The sequence below is a fragment of the Hyla sarda genome, chromosome 8 (assembly GCF_029499605.1).
Source record: "Hyla sarda isolate aHylSar1 chromosome 8, aHylSar1.hap1, whole genome shotgun sequence".
NCBI classification, from domain to species: Eukaryota; Metazoa; Chordata; class Amphibia; order Anura; family Hylidae; genus Hyla; species Hyla sarda.
The window spans coordinates 176,452,325-176,468,354 of record NC_079196.1 but is presented as its reverse complement, the minus strand read 5'-3'; the positions used below and the strand labels follow the sequence as shown (position 1 = coordinate 176,468,354).

General features: G+C 41.4%; 1 protein-coding gene across 2 annotated transcripts in view; it reads right to left on the bottom strand.

Moving 5' to 3' along the window:
- Positions 1 to 16,030, bottom strand: part of IQCK (IQ motif containing K) — a 128,499-nt gene that overhangs the window by 22,137 nt on the left and 90,332 nt on the right. For both annotated transcript variants that reach the window (XR_008847158.1, XM_056535681.1), the window contains exon 8: positions 4,496 to 4,607. Coding sequence is in view for 1 of the 2 variants with exons in the window: in XM_056535681.1 (XP_056391656.1) it covers positions 4,496 to 4,607 (112 nt within the window). In the remaining variant the exon portion in view is untranslated. The remainder of the gene's footprint in view (positions 1 to 4,495; positions 4,608 to 16,030) is intronic.

Genomic DNA, 16,030 nt, shown 5'->3' with positions numbered 1-16,030 from the left:
TCCACTAATATTTTATTACATTGATGCTGTACTGTTACAGACTGTACTATTACTGTGATCGATTCTATTTTATACTGTTGCGTTGGATTTAATTTCCCACTAAATTCAGGCAATGACTGTAAAGTTATGCCATGTACTATATAAAATATTATGAAAGTGGTATTTCCATCTCATAAAGTAATGGCTAGGAGATGCACAGAGGTCAGATCCCTACCTTTAATATATATCATTATTGTCACCATTTTATGTAACGGGAATACCCCTTTATGTTTTAGATCTCCTTGGTGTAGCTTATGCCTGCACTAACCAGGAAATCTGATTCTATGTGCTCTACTACTTTTGCAAATGCAGCCCATTACTGTACTGGGAGCTACATATTGCTGATACTAGCTCCCAAGCTACAGATAGGATGTATTATGACTGATTCCACTGTGTAAGCAATAGGATCCATTTACTAACATTGCATTTAAGTACAATGCTTCCTGTAAACTGTGATACCCAATCAGTCATGTGCTCTTATTGTGCGTGGTCTTGCTACTCGGCTTCTGTGCTTTAGTGCAATGTTAGCAGTGTTAGTACATGAGCCTTAGAGAATGCACACTTTTATTATCTTCAGTGCTCATGTAATGTTAATGATCATTTAATCAGCCAATTGCCAAAGGTAATGAATAAGAATAAAGGGGTATTCCAGGCAAAAACTTTTTTTTATATATCAACTGGGTCCGGAAAGTTAAAAATATTTGTAAGTTACTTCTATTAAAAAATATTAATCCTTTCAATAGTTATTAGCTTCTGAAGTTTTCTGTCTAACTGCTCAATGATGATGTCACGTCCCGGGAGCTGTGCATGATGGGAGAATATCCCCATAGGAACTGCACAGAGAGAAGTTAGACAGAAAACAACTCAAATTCAGAAGCTAATAACTATTGAAAGGATTAAGATTTTTTAATCAAAGTAGATTACAAATCTAACAGTAAAGAAGTAGGGAAACACAGTCGGCACTCACCGGTCTTCTCCAACAAGGTATATCCTTTAATGCAAAATACTCACATATACAGTAGACAACGGGGGGAGAGGGATCAACGTGCAGGGGGGGTAAAAAACCTCCGGCGACAGATTCTGTTTCGCTCGCTAAACGAGCTTCATCTGGCCATGACAGTGAGGACTGAATACCGGTTCTTATACAGGTAAGTAGGCAGTCCCAATCACTCAGGACCGCCTCTATACCCCGGCGTGTACGGAGGGACTGGTTTAGTCTCTCGCTATTGGCTATAACTCGCCATTCTTAATACACGTTGATAGAACAGGTATACCATTAAAATACATAATCTCACACTGAGACAACTGTGCAAAAACATAAATCTTGTATTTTAAAACATGTATCTTAAAAGCAAGGCGCATAATCGACCTTCTCATTTAAGCCGAGAGGGCCAGCCGCAGATGTGTGAATGATCCAGTAAGTTTCCCTCTGGAGCAGATACCGATCTAAGTTAACTCCTGGTTTGTACTTGACCCTCTCGATGCCAGCAAACTTTAAATGGTCTGTTCTTCCCCCGTGGGCTTCCATTACTTGGGAAATCAAGCGTGGAGCTCCTTTCAGAGTACGGAACGAATACCAATGCTCTCTGATCCTAGCATTGAGGGGCAGAAGACCGTCAGAGTCACGTTGTCTACTGTATATGTGAGTATTTTGCATTAAAGGATATACCTTGTTGGAGAAGACCGGTGAGTGCCGACTGTGTTTCCATACTTCTTTACTGTTGGATTGCTGCACTTGTTCACACCTGTCAGAGCACCACTCCACTTTCAGAGACTGTTCTCCTGGACCTCATACCCCGATCCGCCCAGCATAATAGTCAGCCGCAGCAGTGCCAGACATTTCTCTTTATTTGCCATTTGTAATTTACAAATCTGTTTAACTTTCCGGAGCCAGTTGATATATAAAAAAAGTTTTGGCCTGGAATACCCCTTTAAGAATAGTGTATTTTTTCATATCGTCATTCCATTTTTAAACTGTATAGCATCTCAAATGTTATGATGCTGTTAACAAGCATGTGCATGGCGTATGTTCTTGCACTGTACTCTGGGAACCTCTTGGGAATTGTAAGATTACCAATAATTCCCAATATCCACTAAATGGTTGGGAGCATTGTAATTAGGAAAGGGGGGGGGGTGTTTCTTTGGAAGAATGCTTTTGATTTTGTATAAACACAATGTAAGGGTGATTCTGTGATATTCATAACAATAAAGGTTTTATAGAAGCTTTTTGTGTTAGATATTATTTGTTGCCTTTCCTGGGTCCTAATAATGGCTCCCACTACTCAGATACCGCCAGGACTTATGGAAGGGCAGAAGAGGGGAACTAGCCAGCTATCGCATGAGGAATACATGCAAGCATGTATCAAATGGAAAGTAGTTGTTGTCTTGCATGATAACTCATATAATGTATACACAAAAACAAGAACAGAAGACTACATATAACAAGACAACACAATCTTAGATAAATAACCTGACAGTTGCGGGGCCAGAAACTCATATATAAAAGCAATATGTAAAAGCTCAGCAGAAAAATAGAGAACGTTTTCAATGTTGGAGGCTAACTGCACCACACAAACCGACGATCAAAACAAGAGACACAAACCACACATGGCAGCAGAAGAACCACTATCAATACAACCCTGCAATTCAGTGTGAACACAGGTAGGAAACATACCTACAAACACACAGCCTACTGGAAGCAGGAGACAATCGCTATCAATCAATATGACCAAAACTAGCTGACTGAAAACCAGCAAATGGATCCATTAAACTGAGGAATCACCTCAAACCAGGCACAGCAAAAACCTGCCATGGACTCATATGCTGGCAAAGACTAAAACTACTGCCAGCAAATAAATTAACAAAGAAAACAAGATGAGGAGGAAAAACTTAACAAACCCTTTAAAAAAGTGCTAAATGTGTAGAAAACAACAAAAACAGTAAGACATAGATCCACTTCTAAACATCAGTATACCATTTCCAATTAATGTGGCTGGCAAAATGAGGGTAAAGATAAAGAGACAATGATAAGTATAAAGAAGGGGCTGACATTCCACAGTGGTGATGATAAGATAATCAGAAAAACGTGGTTCTGGTGCAAACATTATTATTTTTTACCCTTATTTGTGACCATTTTAATGTGGGATATACAGTACTGGAATAATAATACAGAAGAGAAATATGAGAAGTACATGAAAAAGACAATAGGTCCCAGAACCACACCATGACCTACACAGTAAATGGAAGAGGAAAGAGACTAAATAGGCAGTACACCTCTAAAGCTCTACAATATTTAACACCAATGGCCCAGTTTTATCTGTCTGACCAAAACTAGGTGGTTTTGCCAATAGGAACCAATCCCTGAACATTTTAGAGCTTATGAAGACATGAAAGCTAAGCTGTGATTGGTTTCTATGGGTACAGCAGACAGTTTAGGTTTTAGATAGATTGATAAATGTGGGCTAGTGTTCCCTTAAATGGAGAACATGGTATTGGGCAGTGAGTCCATCTGTTCATCACATACACTGCAGATACCCTTGTCTGTAGACTCTGGATTTATCCATATGGATCTGTCCACATATCCCAGACAGATGGACAAGTGTATGTAAACAAACAGATACCCCACCCATCCCTCAGATGAACATGGTAGAGTTAAATTGAAGCAGAATATACATAGGGACTATAGCAGAGGGCTATATATTGCATTGTGCCACCAGACTAAAGTTGGGTGTAAACATTTCCTCCCCCCAGTAAACAAGCATATGGCTGACGTGATATCTACCTATTAAGCTTGTCATATGCATAATATGAAAGTGGCTGAACCTGCAAATGTTGGTGGCAGAGGCTTAACTTGTAGCTTCTGGGCCCCAAAGCTGAATCTGCAACAGGGCCCCATGTGCCATTTATAGTACTGGTCTCTTATGAGGCAGATGTCCCTTAGGCACAATGGTCCCAGCACGACTTCTACCTTTGCACCCACTATAGTTACACCCCTGGTTGGTGGGATTTGCTGATGATCTAATGAAAATGGTTGTTGCAATGTTGGAAAAGAGGGATCATGGCCAACAGATTTCATCATGGGCAATTCTGTGTTCCCACAAGAGACCAGTTGGATCTGGAAGAGGCTTATTTCTCTGTCCCCATTCTTGTCTGTCAGGAATGAGAGAAATAGCTGTTTCAGGCGAAAGAGATGTCAGCAAAACATATGTTTAGCTGTCAGCTATCTCCATCATGTATGGCCAGCAAAAACAGTACATGCTCTTTCATAAGCTGCCACCTTACAAATTAGATTTTAATAGGTCCAGACAAAATGTGAGGGATTTATGAACTATTATTGTATAGTGTAATGTATGGTATATTTATGCTTATAAACATGGCCAAAAAATAGCAGCATTTCAATAGAACAAAATTCTAGATACAAGTACATTTTTACTTACATCCTGTAAACAGCACATACCTTTTGATTCTTGTTTTTCCCAGAATTCTTGAACTTTTTTATTAATATCTTTATTCTCTCTGAGATCTTTTTGCCACTGGCGTAATTCTTGGACCTCTGGATCACAGCGTACCTAGTTAAAAACAAAGCAAAATAAAATGTGTTGCTTTAGCCTCATGTCAGAACACCTGCCAGCTTGCCAGAAGGTATAGTACGTGCTTATAGTACAGTTAAAATTAAATTTTGGAAAGAATGAATTTACTATACAAAAAAAGGTATTAAGAATATATCCTGCTTCTATGTACTAGTTGTGTCTGTTATGATGGTCATCATATTTGATATCTGCCAACCAACAAAGACAAGAGACATAATGGTCCCCAGGCAATTGCAGTGTTTGTGCAGTTTCAGAATGTCATTTGTATTCACCCAGGCATCCAAGAAGTTCAAAAGGAGAAAAATAACAGATATGCTGATAGGGAGACCAGGACTGTACAAAGAAAATAATCAGGAAAGAAGATTTATACCTTACAGCTACTGGTCACAGGGAATGAACTGCAAATAAAACTATACAACAGCCTAGATTTATCAATCTGCCTGAAACCAAATCAGGGATTGGCCATAACAACCAATCACAGCTCAGCTTTCATATCTTAACGCGCTCTGAAAAAAATTAAAGCTAAGCTGTGATTGGTTGCTATTGGTTTCAGGAAGATTGATACATTTTGGCCATTGTGTTGCGTCTAAAGCTTTGGAGGACAAGATGCATGAAAGGTAACACTAAGGAGGTGCACGTGTCCTTTGTCAGAATTTTAGCAGCAGAGGAAAGAAATGCAGAGATGGTGCAGTATAGTGCAGTTAATCCTTATTAAAAGGGTTGGACAGTTGTCCAAAAACAGAATATTGATCACCTGTGGGTGTTGTGCAGGCAGGACCAACACTGGCGATCGCGTGTAGAAAGTAGCTGGAAGCGGTGTTCAGTATCGGGAGGCAGCCGGCCATCGGTCCCGCTATGTAAGCGGTGTGGATACAGGAGAAAACTGCTGGTTCTGTGAGCCCCTGGCAAGGTTCCCGCAGAACTCCAGCAGAAAAATCCGATTTCGGCTAAGAGGCGCACACCCAAGTATAGTGCAAAGAAGCAGGCTTTATTAATCCATAAAACATGCAGTGTGAACAGGACAACGCCTTACAAAGGTTTTCCTTCTTATTCAGGTCCTACTTTGGTTATATCTGACCATATGACATTCTCCCAATACTCTTCTGGATCATCCAAAGGCTCTCTAGCAAACTTCAGACAGACCCAGACATGTACTGGCTTAAGCAGGGGGACACGTCGTGCACTGCATGATTTGAGTCCCTGGCAGCATAGTGTGTTACTGAAGCCTTTGTTACTTTGGTCCCAGCTCTCTGCAGGTCATTCGATTGGTCCCCCCATGTGGTTCTGGGATTTTTGCTCACCCTTCTTGTGATCATTTTGACACCATGGTGTGAGATCTTGCATTGATCCCCAGATCGAGGGAGATTATCAGTGGTTTTGTATGTCTTCCATTTTCTAGTAATTGCTTCCACAGTTGATTTCTTCACACCAAGCTGCTTTGCCTATTACAGATCCAGCCTGGTGCAGGTCTACAATTTTGTTTCTGGTGTCCTTCGACAGCTCTTTGGTCTTGGCCATAGTGGAGTTTGGAGTGCGACTGTTTGAGGTTGTGGACAGGTGTCTTTTATACTGATAACCAGTTCAAACAGGTGCCATTAATACAGTTAACGAGTGGAGGACAGAGGAGACTCTTAAAAAAGATGTTTCAGGTCTGTGAGAGCCAGAAATCTTGCTTGTTTCTAGGTGACCAAATACTTAATTTCCACCATCATTTGCAAATAAATTCTTTAAAAATCAGACAATGTGATTTTATGGATTTTTTTTTCTCATTATGTCTCTCATAGTTGAGGTATACTTATACTCATCTCTTTAAGTGGGAGAACATGCACAATTGGTGGCTGACTAAATGCTTTTTTGCCCCACTGTATGTGTTTTTTAAAATCATTTCCATTGCGGCCCTAGGAACATAGCACAAAATTCTAACATCTGTAATACCCCTTTAATTGTGTTCAGGCTGCTTAAAGGGGTACTCCGGTGGAAATTTTTTTTTTTTTAGTTACTTTTACTAAATTGTAAATTACTTTTATTTAAAATTATTAATCCTTCCAGTACTTATTAGCTGCTGTATACTGCAGAGAAAGTTGTATAGTTCTTTTCTGTCTGACCACAGTGCTCTGAGCTAGCACTTCTGTCCATGTCAGGAACTGTCCAGGAGAGGCTTGCTATGGGGATTTGTTCCTGCTCTGGACAGTTCCTGACATGGACAGAGGTATCAGCAGAGAGCACTGTGGTCAGACTGAAAAGAACTATACAACATTCTCTGTAGTATACAGCAGCTGGTAAGTACTGGAAGCGTTAAGATTTTTATATAAAAGTAATTTACAAATCTGTTTAACTTTCTGGCACCAGTTGATTAGAAAAAAAATTGTTGTCCACCGGAGAACCCATTTAAATGTGCTCAGGCTTCAAGTGATCAAATATACAAATAGCTAAATAAAAATGATATATATATATATATATATATATATATATATGGAAAAATAAAAAGGTTGGGAGGCTCACACTATATAATATATACCGAGGTACTTGTGATACACGTACCCTACGTGCCGATAGATACAATACAATATAAAAAGGAAACAGACAGACCTCTAGGTATATATAGGTGATGAAATGGATTTTTGTGCAAATGTGGGCTAGTTAAAGTGAGTGCAAATGTGGTGTGGAAAAATTAATATAAAATATAATTAAAAATATATTTAAAAATATATAATAAAAAATAATAATATATATATACAGTATATATAATGTAAAAAATATGTAAAGTAGAAAAAAAAAATATATATATAATGTAAAAAAATAGAATGAATGGGTGATGTAAAATAGGTGAGTGGTGAATATGTGAGAGGGGAAGAGATATCAAAATGTATAATTAAATATATAATTAGAAAAGCTGGTTTAAACCAGTATGTTCAAATTTATTAATATTAAAATATTTCATAACGTATAAGTCCAAGCAGGGCCCTTGCTGTGGACTATAAGCATAAATATAACAATTAAAAACCGGTATAAGTAGATAGGAATAATAGTACAATAAAATCATTTATAGTTAATACTGCCACCCATAAGTTGGTTGGAAAAGCCGTTAATTGAATCCAAGGTATCAGTAGTTTTAGGCAGATAGTCGATAGTTCGATAGTTAGTAGTAAGTTTGTAACAAATGAGCACCGATATTGTAGCAAGTTTGAGACAAGTTTGTACCAAGAGGTTGGTGCCATGCACCACTCACCGCACCGCTTGCAGGCTTCTCTGGGATGATCAGACCTCGCTGCTGGGGACTGGCACAGCTGTGCGGCCGGACTGGATGTAGTGTCCGAGAGCTTGTCTAGATGGAATGTCGAACCCAGAGAGGCACAGATGACTGGCCGAAGATAGTTGGCGGTGGAAGGGTAGCGCCGGTCCGGCGGTGAGTGTGTGCATACAGGTGCCTTGTGTAAACTGCGAGTCAAGGCAGTGGGCTATAAACCAGGGGATTCCAGCAGTTGCAAGTAACAGGAACGCGTGTTCTTCAGGGTGGGCTGTTTAGGCAGATAGGTTAAATGCGTTTCGGGGTATCCCCTTCCTCGGGAGCAATGTAAGCTGAGGAAGGGGATACCCGAAACGCGTTTAGCCTATCTGCCTACACAGCCCACCCTGAAGAACACGCCGTTCCTGTTACTTGCAACTGCAAATATTTAATTATACATTTTGATATCTCTTCACCTCTCACATATTCACCACTCACCTATTTTAAATCACCCATTCATTCTATTTTTTTTTACATTATATATTTTTTACATTACATATTTATATATATATATATATATATATATATATATATATATATATATAGACGTCCAAATAAAGGAAAATGGCGGCACTCCAAGTCCAAAAAAAGGTGATGATTTATTCACACATCTGTATAAAGTGCAACGTTTCAACCTACTCCATGAGGTCTTTTTCATGCTTGAAAAAGATTTCATGGAGTAGGTTGAACCGTTGCACTTTATACAGATGTGTGAATAAATCATCACCTTTTTTTGGACTTAGAGTGCCGCCTTTTTCCTTTATTTGGACGTCTATTTATATTGGAGGCAGGGCCGGACTAGCAATCGGGCAAACCGGGCATGTTTAACTTTTTTTTTTGTGTGTGCGTGCGGCTCTGGCCGCCCTGCCCTGCTTTTCCAGCCGCCCTGCCCCGCTTCTCCTGCCGCGCTCACTTCCCCCTTTCCCAGCCGCGAACAATGCTGCGCTAACGGAAGACGCAGGGGCTGCTGGGAGTAGACTGCCCCGCGCAGGTGCGTACGTCTGCTTCCACCCCTTGAGATGGCCCTGCTAACAACTCCTGGCGCTGGGTGGCCATACCTCGGCATGAGAAAGAAGTGAAGGCTGGTGCAAAGCACACCTTAGGAGATGGGAGTCGGCGCGCTCTGCAGGTCAGGAGAGTGTGTGGAATGGGGGTAAGGCGACTGAGAGAGGAAGGGGGGGTTGAATGTATGTATCTATGATGTGTATTACATATGTATGTATGTATATATTATGTATGTAAGATCATTTTGTATTTTATATATATATATATATATGTGTGTGTGTATGCATATGGTATGTATGATGATTGTATTTATGTATTATGTATATATATATATATATGTGTGTTATGTATGTATGATGTGTGTATGGATGACATGTGTATATATGTATTATGTATCAGAATAAAGGAAAAAAGAAAGTTGCTTCCAGCTTCCAGAAAAACAGTGCTTGTAGTATTAAAACATCAAACATTTAACCTGTATGCATTAAAAATAGAAAAAGGTGGACATTAATCATAAAAGAGAAGCGTAACTCCAGCGCATTTCGAGCTACATGTAGCCATGATTAAGAGATACATGTAGCTCGAAACGTGTTGGCATTTTGCTTCTCTTTTATGATTTGTGTCCACCTTTTTTTTTTTAATGCATACAGATTAAATGTTTGATGTTTTCATACTACTAGCACTATTTTCCTTGGAAGAGCCGGAGGCAACTTTCTTTTTTCCTTTGTTCTGGTACACAGGACATGGCCCACTCTCTGTAGTCTGTGCTCTTCTGCCAGCAAATATACTCAAAACTACTACAGCACCGACCAAGCATCAAACCTGGTAGCTGAAATTACACTTTTTTCACTTTATTATGTATGTATTATGTGATATGTATGTGTTATGTATGATGTGTGTGCATGTATGTGTTATGTATGATGTGTGTATGTATGTGTTATGTATGATGTGTGTATGTATGCATGTATGTGTTATGTATGATGTGTGTATGTATGTGTTATGTATGATGTGTTATGCGTTATGTATGTGTTATGTATGATATGCGTATGTATGTGTTATGAATGATGTGTGTGTACGTGTGATGTGTATGTATGTATTATATTTGTGTGAAAGATGTGTATGTGATAGATGTGTGTATGTATGATAGATCTGTGTGTGTGTATGATGTGTGTATATATAATAGATGTATGTATGTATGTATGATAGATGTGTATACAATATGTATACCTATGTATGATACATGTGTATATCATACACACATCTATCAAACTTACACACATCTATCATCAAACATACACTGGTCATATACAAATCTTAGGGGACTTAGGGGTGGGGGAGGGGGGTACTGAGAAGTCTGGCAGTCATTTGGGTTGGGGTGGGGAGAGTAACAGAGGAGCTGGGTATGTTCACATGACGGAATGTCCATGTGGAATTCTACAGGAGTATTCTGCACGGACATTCTGCTGCAGCAGAGTCTCATTGCTCTCAATGGGATTCTGCTGAACTGTGCACAACTACGCGGCATATGTTTCTGCTGCAGAAATCCCAATTCCGGCATCTGCTAAAAAAAATAGACATGTCTTTTCTTTTGTGGATTTCGCTTGGAAATGCATTGCCATGTACGGGTGCATATCTGAGCAGTCCTAGTGCTTTTTTGCATTCTGCACAAATTACACCATGTGAATATGGCCTCGGGGGGGGGGTTGTCAGAGGGCGATGGAGGAGGAGGATGGACGAGTAGGGAAAAGGGTCTGGAAGAGGTGGAGAGAGGATCAAGGAGGACAGAGAGGTCTGAAGAAGGAGAATGGAGGGGGACAGAGGAGTCTGTAGGAGGAGGAAGATGGAGGGGGACAGAGGAGTCTGTAGGAGGAGGACGATGGAGCAGGACAGAGGGGTCCAGAGGAGGATGGAGGGGGACAGAGGAGTCTGTAGGAGGAGGAAGATGGAGGGAGACAGAGGGGTCTGGAGGAGGAGGAGGACAGAGTAGTCTGTAGGAGGAGAAAGATGGAGGAGGACAGATGGGTCTGGAGGAGGATGGAGGAGAACCGAGTGGTCTGGAGAAGGAGAAAGATGAAGGAGGACAGAAGGGTCTGGAGAAGGAGGAGGCTGGAGGAGGACAGAGGGGTCTGGTGGAGAAGGATATAGGAGGACAGAGGGGTCTGGAGGAGGTGGATAGAGGAGGACAGAGGGGTCTGGAGGAGGAGGATGGAGAAGGAAAGAGGGGTCTAGAGGAGGAGGAAGTTGGAGACGGACAGAGGGGTCTGGTGGAGGATGGAGGAGGACAGAAGGGTCTGGAGGAGGAGGAGAGAGGGGTCTGGAGGAGGAGTACAGATGGGTCTGGAGGAGGAGGATGAAGGAGGACAGAGGGGTCTGGAGGAAGACAGAGGGGTCTGGAGGAGGAGGACATAGGGGTCTGGAGGAGGAGGATGAAGGAGGACAGAGGGGTCTGGAGGAAGACAGAGGGGTCTGGAGGAGGAGGACATAGGGGTCTGGAGGAGGAGGATGAAGGGGGACAGAGGTGTCTGGAAGAGGAGGAAGATGGAGGAGGACTGAGGGGTCTGGGTGAGAAGGGGAAAGAGGGGTCTGGAGGAGGACAGAGGGGTCTGGAGGTGGAGGAAGATGGAGGTGGATAGAGGGGTCTGGAGGAGGACAGAGGGGTCTGAAAGAGGATGTAGGAAAACAGAGGGGTCTGGAGGAGGACAGAGGGGTTAGATGAAGACAAAGGGGTCTGGAGGAGGATGAAGGATGGCAGAGGGTTCTGAAGGAGGATGATAGAGGAGGACAGTGGAGTTTGGAGGAGGAGGAAGATGGAGGAGGACTGAGGGGTCTGGGTGAAAAGGGGAAAGAGGGGTCTGGAGGATTGAGGAGGACAGAGGGGTCTGTAGGAGGAGGGGGAGGAGGACAGAGGGGTCTGGAGGAGGAGGAAGATGGAGGAGGACAGAGGGGTCTGGAGGAGGAGGAAGATGGAGGAGGACTGAGGGGTCTGGTGGAGAAGGGGAAAGAGGGGTCTAGAGGAGGAGGATGAATGAGGCAAGAGGGGTCTGGAGGAGGGAGATGGAGGAGGACAGTGCAGGGATAGAATTCAGCTAAATTGAGAAGAAACAATGTGTGGCAGTATATTTATTAAGGGTACAATGTGTGTCAGGAATATATTCTGGTGGGGCAGTGTTATAATGATTTATTTTTTCATATAGAGGATGAGGATCTGCCGACAAAGTGAGGAGCCAATGATGTCCAAGTGTCAGATTTTGCAGAGAAGATGTAGTCGGAAGAAGTCCTGGTGCCTTGACCAACAGAGAAGACATCACTCAGGTCACCGAAATCATTGTGTATTTTCCTGACTGTCCCATCAGAGCTGTAGTCACTTGTTAGTTCTGCAGTGATGATGGGTGACGCTTTACCCCAATCTGTGGCTCTTAAGATGTTGCAAAACTACAACTCCCATAATGTCTGAGGCTCTCCAGGCATGATGGGAATTCTAGCTTTGCAACAGCTGGAGAGTCACTTGAAATTAGGTGATCGGTGGGGGTCCAAGCATTTGGACTCCCACAAAACAATGGGCTGCTTATTCTAAAATGCCCGAGCCTATTTTTTGGTCCCAGTCCGGCCCTGATTGGAGGGGTTTCTTGATCAGGACCTCTGGAGTCGGCTGAGCACCCGATGGTCTGGACTTGAAGTCCTTCATAGTGTTGCTTGTCTTTGTTATATATATATATATATATATATATATATATATATATATATATATATTTATATTTTTTTTATTATATATTTTTTAATATATGTTTTATTATATTTTATATTAATTTATCCACACCACATTTGCACTCACTTTACCTAGCCCACATTTGCACAGAAATCCATTTAATCACCTATATATACCTAGAGGTCTGTCCGTTTCCTCTTTTTATCTGAATGTATATATATATATATATATATATATATATATATATATACACACACACACACACACATTTGTCCCATTAAGATGAATTGAAGAGGCTATTGAGCATTCTCTGTGAACTCTTTAGTTGCCATTCTACAGGGGGGTGGTATGCTGATCTCTGCTGCGAATGATGGTGGATCCAGTGTTATCTATATACTGGTGTCTCCTTTCACTGTATACCTTTATCTGCACAGAACAGGAAGTCTCAGCTTAGTTTTAGCCCTAGTGGCTAAACTGTAAAATTTCAGGATCATTTTAAACATAGAAAGTAAAATGCAAAATTAGAGAAAACATAACCAAAAATCTTAAAAAATATAGTTAACATAACTTGATTTTTGATGACACATTCCCTTTCAAGTGGCTCTTATGCTGAATCTCACATCATATTATATCTAACTTGAAAAAGGAAATTGGGGTTTTGCTTAGCATATTCGCATACATGGACACCTTCCCTTTTAACGGGGCCCAGGTACATGATTTGGTATAGTCTGTATAAATATTCCAATAAGGACAGCCTTCATAATAGCAAGCAGCAGACTGCTGCTTGGATAATTTATAGACTTTGCACACTGTAGTGTATTGCAATGACAAACTGGAGCTGCATCAGACATTCAGGGCTGTTATATAATGCTGGCTGTCATGAATTACTCAGTGACCTGACAATATTTCATTATCAATGCTCTGCTAGACAAACTACGCAACGCGCACAACACAATCTCATGTAATCTCCCTGGGAGGAAATACATTTGCATCTTCCCGTTGCTAATTCTGTCTTTTCCTCGGTTCTGCTCTCATTTGGATGTACTCAGGAGCCCCGGATAAATTATTTACAACTGATTAATGATGAAAAGTGATGATATGTCTGGAATTCAGCAGACGGAGAAAAAAGAAGATATCGGCTAAGAGGATCTACTGATAATAAAGTGTTTAAGTGCGGACTGGATCCAATTCCATTTTTTTGCATAACAATAGCCACCCCACACTCCATGCCACAACCACCTAACCGGAAAAAAAAATGTATACAAAATTCACGATTTAAAAAAAAAAATTGTTGTCTGGTCTTGTACAAATAAAGCTTATTTTACACAAGATCCCACTAGCTGTCACTGACTAGAAACATTCATTATCTGCATTCTTCAGGTAAGTTCACATTCTTAGGGTAAGTCAATGGGGTCTGCTGCAGATTTTCAGCAGCGGAAATTCCGCTGCTGAAAAATCAGCTGCAGGCAGCCGGCGGAGAGCCCGCCCCTTTCAAAATCACAGCGGGAAACCCCCTGCGAGTTTGAAACAAAATGCGCTCATGTGGATGAGCCTTTAGCCTTAAAATCTTTATAAAAGCAGCCCTACTGATACATTAAATTCAGAAGAATGGAGTAGATATTTAGTTGGTGTAACAGGTCTGCCCATGTGTATGAAATAGCTGTCGGCTGAAAAATACAGCCACTGTATCCCTTCCAATATCCCCCATACACATACATGCTCAGTTCAGCTGAGCATGCATGTGTTCTCAACAGAAAGAAAGGAGAAAGATGCTGCCAGACTCATTTGGCAATGGTTTCACAACTTGATCCATTCAACTGTCTGATCCTTATTTCCCCTGACATTTGCCTTTGGGGGGAGAGTCAGAAGACCCCATACAAACTAGATAGTCATCTGTCCCTCAGTAATCATTGGGTTCCGTTGACATTTATCTAATGTGTATGGTTGGCTCAAGGCAGAGTTCACGTCTATGAATAGAAGCAGGAAAACAGAATTCAAAGGATAACCATAGAAAAATAAGTGGCACCGATACCTCACAAACGTAGACCCTCAGAAGGACAATAAGGCACATGGACAGGTAGCCAAGCAATCTCCAGCAGCGGCGGTACTAGAACAGTAGTCACCAATATGAATGCAAAATAAAACAAAGGAGCTCTGCACTCACCGCTAGATGCTGGTTATACGGCTTCAATCTCGGGCTGATACTCCGGCACGGCTCTCAGGACAGCGTGTGGCGCTCAGAGACGACTGCCGGCGGTTTCACGCATAGGAATGCGCTCCTTTGTTTTCTTTAGCATTCAGAATTCAAAGGATCATCACATGACAGACAACAGTGACGCCCGATAACAGTGATAAAAAACGGCATTACTCTTCCGACAAATATGATGGAATCTCCGACTGAGGCTCTGAAGCCTTTAATGCAGGTAAGAACAAAGCCTTATTGCTCAATATTATTAAGTAATTTGTTTCAGTCACTGAAGGTGAAGAATATTTCCATTCACCAATAGTAAGCAGAGATCTTGAGAATGGTAAGGAATCAAATCATATATTCGAAAATTGCACAGATTTTCAACATAATATGACTGTGTTCATTCACTTAAAGGGGTTATCTGGTGAAAACGTGTTTTGATCCATATTTTTAGCCTTATTTAGAACAGTTTTTTCATGAGGCTTTGTTCACACACAGCTTCTTTGTAGGAAAATGTGGAACAAAACTGCAGTCCCTGCTGTCCATTATTAAAGGGGTTATATGGGGAAAACTTATTTTTTTAAGCTATGTGCCCAGGCTTGGTAATAAAATTAAAAAAAAAAGCTATACTCTCTCGCTTGCCACCAATCTCTAGTATCAGGGAGTCCTGTCTGCAGCCGCTGACACTTCACTTCTCGGAGCTGAGACAGGAAACCACTGCGGCCAGTGAATGGAAGAGTGGAACTGTAAGCTATGCCAGCTGCAGACAGGACACCCTGATAACAGAGCCCAATGGGAAGGTTAGTATAAGCTTTTTTTATTTTATTACTAACCCTGGGCACATAGCTTAAAAAAAAGTTTTCATCTGATAATCCCTTTAATAATGGACAGTGGAACTGCAATATTGTTTTACATGTTCCTATGAAGAAACTGTCAGGTAACCGCCCCAAACAACTGAGAAGGAGCCTGAAATGGCATTCTTTCTTCTCTTTCTTCTGTGCTGCAGTAACCTAGCATGACCACTAGGCAATGTCACTGTCACTTTCCAGGTATGTTCACTGTGTATGTGGGTGCTGTGGCTCTGCCAAACAAGTGATTTGCAGGGTGAAGCTAGGAGGCGATATTATGATAAATGTGCAAAGAAAAAAACTCCACTCCACTGAGCCACACACAGTCCAGGCCAGCCAGATGCACAAGGGCGTAGCAGCCGTTTGCCT